The 11,905-nt window shown below is 45.1% G+C and overlaps 1 protein-coding gene across 1 annotated transcript; it reads right to left on the reverse strand.

Annotated features, from left to right (window-relative positions):
- Positions 1 to 123: 123 nt before the first annotated feature.
- Positions 124 to 7,101, reverse strand: wdr20a (WD repeat domain 20a). Its single transcript, XM_053435159.1, has 4 exons — positions 6,805 to 7,101; positions 4,801 to 4,983; positions 3,063 to 4,424; positions 124 to 1,237 (listed from the first exon to the last, which is right to left on the reverse strand). The coding sequence occupies exons 1-4, from the start codon at positions 7,066 to 7,068 to the stop codon at positions 1,184 to 1,186; spliced, it is 1,863 nt and encodes a 620-aa protein (XP_053291134.1). The 5' UTR covers positions 7,069 to 7,101; the 3' UTR covers positions 124 to 1,183.
- Positions 7,102 to 11,905: the final 4,804 nt, after the last annotated feature.

The following is an 11,905-nucleotide window of genomic DNA, read 5'->3' on the forward strand; positions in this document are numbered from 1 at the left end:
CAGCTCATTTGCGTGCAACACTTTTCGTGACCTCGTAAGCTGCTTTCACGCCAGAGGCATTACAGCTCTGTTGTGTCAACACAGTAAATGTGGGTGAAAAAAAATAAAGAACAGTAAACAGTGTATTCAAGATTATTTTAATATTATTAATATGTATACTTTAGGCTTTAGAAATATAACTATCATGACAAAACTTCCACTGCCGTAATGGTAGTTTGCTTAGGCCCCCATCAGATCAATTTATTACAATATACACATTATGATACAGAGCAGATTTTAATCTGAAATAATATTAAAATAAATGCTAAATAGATAAAGGTTTTAATAGTTTTTTTTTAAATCATTTTCATCACCTACTGTATTAGCCATCAGTGAGTTCTGAGCACACCCAAAAATGTAAAGCCATTTTCTCTCCTAATAAACTAATTTAAGTGCAAACAATTTTTTTTTTCTTTAAAAAGACTATGATTGCAGCATCAAGCTTGATAGATTCAGATTTCATGATTGAGGATGTTAAAGCCGAGTGTAACAGGGCAGTCCTCAACCCTCTCTCTCTTTTTTTGTTCCATTAGAGTAGTTATAAAAACAGACAAAATAACAAACAAAATCAGTGCAAAGTCATCGAAGGGGGGGGGATTCTACTCAAGAGCAGACAGAAGTGGAGGGTGAATGTGGATGGATGCAAAATTTTCAGATGCTCACGCACTTGGTCATAAAAGGATAGTTCACTCCAAGTCCATAGGAGTCTGTGACCTCCCCTGGGCCACGGCTGGGCCACGTCACAAGGTTAACACCGATAATGAAAATGAAATGAACTATCCCTTTACTCTCAAGCCACAGTTTGTCTGGTTCGCATCTAGCAAAAGCCAAGCCTGAATTCCAGAGGGGACAACAGTCCGATGAGATCTGACGTGAAAGAAATACATATTTTTTAAAAGAATCTAAAATGCGTTAAAACTCCAGAAGGGAAAAAAAAGTACATATTCCACAAATGCAGCACTTTTTTTCTTGCTTCAATCCTCAGGTGAGTGATAAACGGAAAAAAAAAAACAGAAAAGCCATAAACAAAAAAATCGGGAGGTAGGAGGGGTATAAAAGAAAAGGAAAACTTGCAATGCTTGCAGGGTGAAGAGCAGCATCAGACTCTGGGTTGCAGGGTTCTTTAGCAGCAGAAATATTGTGGCTATACTACTGTTCCACTGGGAGAGCTGGCTTGGTTTTGGGATGGCAATAAACCCTGGAAAAAGGAAAACAAGGAGATTTGCATTGGGAAAGTTCACATACTGCAGCAAAAGAATAAAAAAAAGAGAGTAAAGAAAAGAACCAAGCAACAAATAGCTCTTTGAAAAGAAAGTCAGCCTCTAGCCTCCTCTTTCCCCATCACAGTCCCCTGCGCTTGATTCAAAGGCTGTGCACAGCAAAGTGGACGCAGAGTGAACGCTGGGAGACTAACGCTGCTTCTGAGAGGTTTGCTCGATCAAGGCACTTCTCTTGTACTCGGGATCGGACCATTGCCTTGTTTATTAACTACCTACTCTGACCTTTGAGGAGACTTTCAAGGGCACTGACTTGAATCAGTTATTACAGTTCTATCGCTTCTCTCCTCTCTAGCACCGAATCCTTAACAACATAAAATAAAGTTAGTTGGAATCTCTTTCTGATTGTTTAATACTCATCACACTTTTCTCCAAAGATTGAGCTCAACCACTTCCTCCTCCCATTCACCTGTTTGTGTTCAGTGGTTCGTATCCACTGGTCAGCAGCAGCATTAAAACTGGTTTTCATGTTGTGGTTTATCGGAGTATTTTTGACGGAGCGAAGCCATAAAACCATGGAAAATAGCCACAAAATAAAGTTTCAAATCACATTCCTGATTGTTTATCTCCAAAATTCAGAGGAAACTTTTAATATATGAAGAATTCTAAACAGTTTGGTGTTTTTGTTAAACCGGCAGATCTTCTGGTTCAGAAAGCCAGAGATAATGGATAGCTCCACCAGTTGTATTTCGGTGGGACTACAGTGTCAGAACTCCGGTCATCAAATTTTTTTCTCTCTCTCTACACGAAAAACCACTTCATTGCTCAGACATGCAGCCCAACAGCATTGATCACTGTGAGGCTAAAGGGGGTTGCTGCTCGAAAACCAGTTTCAATGTTGTGGCTGAACGTTTTATTCTTCCCCAAACGGAGAATGAGGTTATTTTACATCTTGTTTGCTCCATTTTCTTTCCAATAAGACATTAAAAACAATACTTTAGTCCAAAAATCCTGCGAGGTAGTTTGATCCTGATCCATAGACAATAGTCTTACAGGTTATTATTTGGCACAACGTAAAATCATCACAATATCATGGTGTTGTTCTGAATTTTACTTCAGAGACATTAACTGAATGCTCCAAGTGTCTGTCAATGTCCAACTGGTTAAATGTAACCCCCTCACTGGACTAACTAACCTTCACACTGCTGGCTGGGTTCATAGTGTTGACTAATGTGCGTCTCGTTCTGTCAAAAGCTCTTAAAACATAGACCAAAGCAAACAGTCTAAAGGGGTAAAGAATTCAGGGACCTATACATATTAGGGTGTAAGCATGTGAGAGACTGGAGAGATTCTTAGGGCAAGGTAGCAATTTGCAGAAAAGCTGAAAACATGAGAGTGTAGGCAGATGACTCTCTATGCTGCTATGCATTGTGGAATGATTATGATGAACCAATGAACATGCCTCATATGGATTAACATATTTCCCCTCACAGGTCTACACAGGAAGTCTTTTCTTATCAGAATGTATTAAATAGCCAGACTCTAAATTTGTCATATCTCATTTGGTTATATCTCAGTTAGAAATAACAGGCCTTTAACTGGAAAGCAGCTGAACGCTAAAGTCTGATATGTTACTCCTGCCTGCAGAGACTCACACTGACAATAAAAGCTAAAAATGCTCTTCCGAATGTTTGTTTTAAGCTTTGAGAACAGGTCTTCATCAATTGGTTTTGGGACGGCTAAAGATTCACAAACAACACCACCACTTCTAATTCCCCCACATTTCCTACGTTAAAAAGAACTTACCACTTTGCCTGGCCGCGCCCATGTGCAAATAAATCCCTCCTGACAAGCAGTCACTAAACAGTCCTCTAAAAATATGAGTACAGTCAGTCTCTCGTGTGCTATCTTTTTACAGATGAGGGGCTCGAGGAGGGGCACGTCCTCCATGCGCGGGCACAGCAGCGTGCCCAGAGTCTTGGCGGGGTCCGTTTTGGTTTTTGTCAGCAGGTTGAGCTTGTCGCTGCTCTTACTGCTGATGTGACCCATGCTGTGGTTGCGTTTGTGGTCCTTCTCCGGGTGCCGCTCCTTCCTATCGTGGAGGGACAGCGTGGCAAACTTGCTCACACCCGTGGCGATGGCACTGTCCATAATTCCGCTGCCGATTCCACCACCGCTGCCAGCCTTGTTGGTATTGTTTGCCGTGGTGGTGGTGGTGGTGGTGGTGGTGGCGGCAGCTGGGTGGGGTAGGCTGTTGGAGCGCGGTAATGCGGTGGAGAGAGAGTTAATGCCGGGAGTACTGGCACCACTGTTGTTTCCATTAGTAGCGTTACTAGAGGTGTTAGTGATTGTTGTAGCGCCCGCAGGAGGAGGGCTGGTAGCATTCATCACGTTAGTGTGTGTCCGTGTCCGTGAGAGCGGAAGATGTGGGAAAAGGATATCCTCAGTGAGGTCCCATAGGCACAGCTGAGTGTCCTGGCCCACGGAGCCAAACCGGTATGTCACACTAACAGGCCGGCTGTCCGTGGAGTTGCGCTTGGAGAGACGAGACTGCGTGCTGTTGGCCCGGTCTCGTCCGAAGTGGATCATCTGATCCTGGAAGTCCTCGTCGCTGCCACTGAACTCCATCGGGTCGCTCTCCTCCACGCTGGTGGTGTAATGATCGAATGCCACCACACTCACCCACGACTTGTGCCCATGACCTCGGGCGATGACTCTACAGTCCAAGAACGACCACACAGTCACCAGATCGTCCTCTCCACCCGCAACTATGTACTTTCCATCCGGGCTCCAGCACACGCACAGCAAGCCACCGAAGTAGCTCTTCATGGTGCCGTGAAGCTCTACAGCATCAAAGTTGAAGACCCGTAGGAAGCCGTCTTGGCTTACACAGGCCAGGAACTTCCCGTCCGGAGAGAAGGCAAACTCATTCAGAGTTCCATCGCCCACTGTCCATTTGAGGAGAGGGTTCCGCGTGGATTTACTCTTACACGTGTGCACAGAGTAGTTCTCCCCCTGTTTGAGCAGCTGGTAGTGCGGTGCTGTGGTGCCACAGGTATGCTCCACGTTGTACAGGTACATATTTCCACTGGAGTGGGAGACGAGGAACAGGCTCTCGGAACCCGGCACCCATTTCACACACGTTACTCTGGACTTGTCTATTAGTCTCTGGCAGGAGAGAGGGTAGGTTGAGGTTTTAGAGGCAGAAAGGGAGGGAGAGAACAGAGGGAGAGAACGGAGGGAGAGAACAGAGGGAGAGGGAAAGACAATGTCAGTAAAATATCATGAGGAAATATTTACAATTCAGGTCTAACAACACTGAGTAATATTTGGTTTTAAAGCACTCGTCAGGTTTTGTCATTCACATTTTTTTAATTCAACATAAGAACAAGGAAGACTTTTTAACAAGATTAGGTAGAATTGATCTTTGAGTTCAGGAGGAATACTCCAAAGATCTTTTCCTCCATTGACAAGCACCAGCTCCCTGTAGTAAACACTGTACTCAAAACTCTTCTAATCCAGCGCCTGTGCTTCAGAGACCCACCTCCTCGTTGAAGAGCTTGCTCGTCTCCTTCTTGATGGGGTCAATGAGCTGGACCTGTCCCGCTGAGAAACCCACCAGCAGGGACACGCTCTCTGCCGTGGCCGTGAGGTGGTTGAAGTCATGGCAGGTGGGCTGCGTTCCCTTGTAGATGCGCTTGTCGATGGGCTTGCTCAGGTCAGCCGCCTGACAAGAGAAGACGTGGAAAACACACACGGGGTGAGTGATGTGATCTTTGAAACCCCCAAAACAAGTATATGCACTTTGTTACACGAGGAAAGCTGCTGAGGTTCAACCTGTCACATGACTGTGCGATCATGTTTTGTTCCTGTGCTTTGTCTCAAACACAATGAAAGGGAAATCCACAGCAGCTGAGCCATCGGTATTTACCTGATTTGTAAGAAGACCTTCTCAATTCAAATGTCTTGTAACCAACGTGTGACAAATAACTTGAAGGTCACACAATATCAGGAAGCACGGAGGCATATGGTTTTTCTCTGTTGATGGTTACATGCCAGCCATCATATGTTACAGTATACACTTAATGTCAGGGAAACAGTATTTTACAGCTTTGAACGAGACAACCTGCACCTAAACCGCAAAGAATCAATATAACAGTAGATCCATCTGTTAAGGAGTTACAGCTCACACTGCCGGTAGAACGGAAAGTTCTTTGAGTGGAAGAAGATGATGATTCAGTGGTTCCTCCTCTGCTGGTAGAGGGGACACCGAGTTGTTTATGTCTCACCTCGGAGACACAAAATGTCAAAGCAAGTACAGAAGCTTTAAATAAAACTGCTCTCAAGCCTGGAGATAGCAAGGATGGCATTGACATTATCTCCTAAAGTCATGAATAACAAGCCTGTGATGACTCATTTTAAGCAAGAAAGTTGCAGACATGCACTAAAGAGAAATAGCAGCATCATCACGAGCTGTGTGAGTCAATCTTCCTTTTTTTTTTTAAAGCTTTAAACCTGCAGCCACCTCCAGCAAAAACCAGTCAGAGAAAAGAAACAGCCATTCAACCCCAGGAATCAATATGATGATGTATTGTGACTAAAACCTATGACCTTCCATTATTTTTATGTCAAGTCCGTGGTTTCTATTATCTCCACGCTCTGGTTTGTGGCAGTTTTGAATTGAACCTGTCTGTTGATGTGATCTGACACATGACAGCCACATGTTTGTGTGTCAGCTGCTTCCAGTCAGACTGTCATGTGCACTGGGGCTCTTGGCTCGAAACCAGTTTGTGAAAGAAGCCAGTTTATCATCAGGATTCTCCAAACATGGCACCTGGACGCTGGGGGCAACTCATCATAACAAGCAGTCATGTGATCCTCCCGCTAGTCCACAGACCTCCTGTTTAACTAGGAAGCCATCAGACTGTCACGAGTCACGAGTTAGTGGACTCCATGACGTGCTGGTGACACAACAACCCGCACGGAGTAGAGATGACACCGGGGAAATGGAGGAGTTGCACCTTGTTGCACTTCCCCAATCAGCACATGAAGTTAGCTCGGGTTGGTCAGACGTGTTTAAGAGCTCACCGTCGTTAAATGAACGGGCTGACGTTAGCAATTAGCCTGTTAGCCGAACGAGTGTCCCGAGCCCCACAACCGTGATGTGTCAACACCTGTCAGCCCGAGGGCGTCGACAGGTGTCAGTGTACCCCCACCTTCACCGCAGCACCCACAGCCCTGACAGCTTCAAATCAATCAAAGTGACAACTTCACCGAGAGGAGCCTCGCGACCCAGCCGGACTCCGGACAATGTTGAGGCGGCCGGGGAGCGGACTTTAGCCGCTGGCCTCGGTGTAGCCGCTGGCTCGCTAGCGTTAGCCAATAGCGCTGGTTAGCCGACACCCTAGCTTCGAGCTAACAAGCTAATTTGAAAGTCAAGCCCCGGCCAGAGTCGCTTGACGCGGCCGACTGTGCCCCGGACACCCCGACCAGCAGCCGGTGGGCCCCGGCATGTACCCCGGATCCCCCGCGGACACTTGCACGCTACCTTCCGGACGCCTTTGTAGATGTAGAAGTAGAGCTCACGGCCCACATTGAAGCAGATCCGGTCGCCGTTGCCCGACTGGTCGTTGACGTTGACGAAGGAGACCTTGACGGGGTTGGAGCCCTGCGAGTTGAAAGGCACCCGGTTCGGGCGGCTGTATTCGGAGTGCGTGAGGAGCTTGTAGACGCCTTCCCGGGTGGTGAACTGAGTTTTGATCTCGTTCATCTCCTTCCCTCCTCCCTCCGCCGCCATCTTTGAAATTAACATTCATCCCTCTCCCCCCTCCCCACCTAGGCCGGATCTTACGCACGGGCGGAGGGGGAGCGAGGAACCGACAGGCCGGTGCTCCGCTCCCGGTGCCTCACCCTACGGTTCACCGGGGAAGTGGAGGTGGAGGCTGTGATGAACAGTCCCCAATTTGAACTAGAACTATGTAGGATTACACGTTTTATCAACAAGTTACTAATAGTTAATATACAAACAATACAAACCGGACTAATTCACTTATTTGTGGTTATTTTGGTGATAATAGCTGAAATATTTCACTGTAAAAATTGTATCTGCTTTTACAAATTGAGAAATTAAACAAACAAGTGAAAAAAACAAAACAGAAAAAAGGGATTATTTACAAAGTGATGATGAAATCAAATGAAACGCTAAATGATTTAATAAACAAATTCGGAAAAGGAGAGAGAAATACAAACTTCTCCATAAAAGATTAATTAATAATTATTTAATACTTAATCCAGCTTCCTATACATCGATAAACATTTTTAACCTGAGGTCTATATTGTATATAATTCCCAAAACATACATGCAATAATATAGACTTTAAATAAAGAAATCGGGCTATAAATATATTTTATTTTGAAAAAGCAAACACCGGACGTTTTATTTTGTTAAGATGTCTGAACGAGTGTTTTTCAGCTCGTGCTCCCACCTGTGGAAACACATGGTCTCACATCAGGCACCTGGCAGGAGAAGAAGAAGACTCACTCCCAGGTGGGTATCAGGGTTTCTTTTAGTTTTAAATGTCCCAAAACTAATGTTAAATGCTGAAACATGAACTCTGAGATATTTATCTGATTGGGATTTTGCTACAGCATCACTGTGCCTTGATTTAACACCTTCTTCAGCAAAACATGCACCTGCAGTTTGTCCATTTGCTGCGTTTGAATGTTCTTTTTATTGCAGATCCCGCTGAGAGACACACACCAAAGAAGATGGAGCAACTTGCTTTCAAATACATGGTGAGATAAGCTCAGCTCGTGTCAGAGAATCATGTCGGCGACCGATCGGAATCATTTCACCCACATGCATGTGCACTGTAGTGACCTGTGTTCCCTGTCAGGACTTGTGCAAAGTGGAGTCCAGCACGGACACCGACTCAGAAATCAGTCCCAGATGGTCGGACACCAGCACAATGGTATGGTCCAAATTTTTGTTCAGTCGAGCACAAGAGGAGAAGTGGTGATGTTTATTTTAAATGACTTAAAAAGAGGTTAGGCCCAGTTCCAGAAATGACATTTTACATTGTATATCTGTTACCTCAGTACCAGCAGGCACTGAGCTTTTTCATTTCAAAATGAGGAGCATAACAGTCTCCTTAAACTCAATCAAGCTGCACCAAATCTCACACAATCATAGATATCAGGTCCCCGTCCTGGCCTGGTGAAGCAGTGATAGTGTCAAAAAAGAAGTAAACAACATCCCTGGAACCACACCAACATTTAATGGTCACCTTTCCTGACCCACATCCTTCCACCAAGCTTCATGGTGATCCCTTCTGTAGTTTTTGTGCCATCTTGCTCACAAACAAACCAAAGATCTCTGACGTCCTCCTTGAACAGGGATGTGTGAGCAGCGCCCCGGAGAGTGAGACACTGCGTCGGACACCGAAGCCCCTGAAACCAAGACATGGCTGCTCTTCTTTGGTAATTCAATCCACTCTTATTTGCACGGCACCAAATCCCGTACATACATTATCTCGAGGTTCTTATCTTAGTAAGGTGGTTCAGACCTCGTAGACAAACCCAACACAAGGAGTAAGACCTTTGGGACTGTGGAGAGAAGAAAACTACTTTATTAACAGGAAGACACCAGAGCTGGACTCGGTGTGAGGCGGCCATCTGCCTCGACCGGTTGGGGTGAGGAGAGAAATGGGGGAGAGAGAGGAGAGGTGGAGGGAATGGTAGAGAAATACTAGGAGCACTTGTGAGACAGGTTGTTAAAAGGAAAACAACAGTTAGTATTAATATTATCACACTCCTTGCATGTATCAAAAACCTGCCGCTCTCCTGTATGTTCATGTGATCGTCTGTGTGCTTATACTTGTAGTTTTTGGACCCGTACGACGGCAGCTCTGAGGATTCTGATGAGTCACACCTCGATGTCAGTATCTCCAGGCGAACACGGCAGCAGGGAGGAGGAGGAGGAGGAGGAGGAGGAGGAGGAGGAGGAGGAGGAGGAGGAGGAGGAGGAGGAGGAGGAGGAGGAGGTGGGCGTCGGTTCTTGGGCCGCAGCAGGAGATTTATCCTCCACCACCCTCCTTCTGTTGCCCTCAGAGACGTGATGAAAGATGGGAAGAGAGATCCTGCGACAACACAGCAGCTGCAGCATCCTGTGGACGTCCAGATGAAATGTGGGAGTGACTCCGAGCTGTGGGTCTATGAGCTCGACATTCTGCCCTCCCACAGCAACAGGGAAGTCTGTGGAGATCTTGCAGCAAAAATGACAAACGATTCCCAAGCAAGCGCCCAAACCATGGATATCGAGTTGCAACTTCATGATTCAGGCCTGGTCGCTTCGAGATCCTCAACGCCCAACACGCCAGGACCCCCCACCCTGGTGGTAAGGGGCTCTACCTGGATGATGGACAGCTCATCGGAGAGATCTCCCAGCCCGTGTGACCTCAGATCCCTTTACAAGAGAAAGCTCAGCCTCCCTGGAGCTGAAGTGGTGGAAGTGGGGCAGAGGAAGAGGCAGTGTGTCGTCCACATGGGGGAGGAAGAGGCGGGGGACTCTGCATCCGAACCATGTTAGACCCATCTGATGATGGACTGACAGAATGCAGTTCTTCTGTGATATTAAAAGCTTTAATGCCACACTGTACATAGTTAATCTGAAATACATTTGGATTTATTTTTCTATCTTGAGTAATTTTGCAAACTCGCAGGTGACAAGTCTGTTTGACCACGTTTTTGTTTTGTTTGGAGCAATTTCGATGGTAACCTGAATCTAATGACAGACCCAACATCGAAGACACAATTCGTCAATGAAGAAACATTCAGTATGAACCCCTCCTGATTAAAACAGAAACTACAGCTCCCCCGAATTGTCAGAGATGCTCCTTAAAATCCAATGTTCTCAAAATAATACGCTTTACTTTCTACAATTTGACCTAAATATAGATAAATAAATAAATTATGAATTATTCTTCATTGTCTCAGTGGGTTTCTTCCGGGTGCCCTAGTTTTTCCTCCAACACTTCAAACACATACAGGTCAGGACAATTGGGTGTCTTCATGTTAATGAAATGAATGAGTCCAGCAGTAAGAAATAAGGTTGTGTCAGAGTGAGAAGTAGTTTTGAAGAAGGGCCTGAGAACCTACATTAGCCAGCTCCTTCTGACAAGTTCACTCTGAGAGGGAAGCTGGAGTTAATGAGGACACATCACGTTCATCAATTTGTTCTAACACTGTGTGTGTGTGTGTGTGTGTGTGTGTGTGTGTGTGTGTGTGTGTGTGTGTGTGTGTGTGTGTGTGTGTGTGTGTGTGTGTGTGTGTGTGTGTGTGTGTGTGTGTGTGTGTGTGTGTGTGTGTGTGTGTGGTTTCTTTCTGGAAAATAAATAGTTCATGTCAGTTCTCTTGCAGACGGGAGTCCTATAAATATATACAGCCTACTGTACTACCGTAAATTAATTTTGGAAAACAATATCGATAAAAAGCTACAACGTAATTAGTCCTATTCAGTTTTGAAGAACATTTAAGAGTGTGTTGTTTGTTGTAGACAAGGACTTAACTCTTATATCCTGTTATTTATTTATTGTGACAATCAAGTGTTGGGCCTTTTGCTTGCAAAGTTCATCCTGACCAGCAGGTGGCAGCAACACATTGAAAATGAAGTCGAGCTGTAACAGTGATGCCTGCAGAATGTTTCCATAAATATTTGAATAATACTCATTGATCAGATGTTCTACAATCAAAGATGGGGTAGAACAGGAACTTGCATAAGTATACTGAGATTTACAGAATATGTAAATAAAATAATGGGATTTCCCTGAGAAAAGTGTTTAGAAGAGATGTGAAAATCTAAATCCCTTGTTTCCATCACAAGGAGATACATTTATAATTTGCTCCAGTGTTGTGCAAGTTCACACCTCTCGTGAACTAGTTCAAAGTTCAGTTCATACAAGTAAACATGAATAGTTCACGTTCATAGTTCACCATTTAAATTCTGAACTAGTTCATAGCTCAGTTCATTTCATAGTTTTAAGGTGGAAAGTGAGAATGAAAGACTTAACTTGTTAAAGAAAACCTTATCCATCACTACCCCTTGCCTTTACTGTCGGAATGTTTATCAGACAGTGTGTAAAGATCCCTCAGATAATAATAAGGTGCATCGGATCTCGGATGTAGTTGCTGAGTCTGCGTCTCTGCTTTCTCTTGCCATCTGTATATGAGACCGAGAGCTGTTGTGCTGCAAGTATGGCCTGCCCCTTTACGGAAAATTTGTAGTGTGTGACGTAGTGCACCAGGGGTATTGTGGGAAAAGACGCTAAAAGTGTGTTTATAAGGAGAAGTGACGGTACCACCATATCCGAGAAATAAAGTGGCCGCAGTCCTAGTAAAGAAACATCTCCTCCTCCTTCTTCACGGAGCGGTCCGGAGGGCTGGTTACCGGCCAGACAGCGAGCTAGGATAACCAGTGACAGGGGCGGCTCCTGGTACAGGCGACGTAGGAGACTTATCTATCATGACGTGACACATGCAATGTAAAACAATACATTAACGTCCCACCATCTTCCTCTAACCCCGGGGACGCACAGGAGGTAGAAGCGCTGGGAAAAGCGCTCCTCCTCCTTGGTTCGCCCATGGTAAATACT

This window comes from Pleuronectes platessa, chromosome 11 (genome assembly GCF_947347685.1).
Source record: "Pleuronectes platessa chromosome 11, fPlePla1.1, whole genome shotgun sequence".
Lineage (NCBI taxonomy): Eukaryota > Metazoa > Chordata > Actinopteri > Pleuronectiformes > Pleuronectidae > Pleuronectes > Pleuronectes platessa.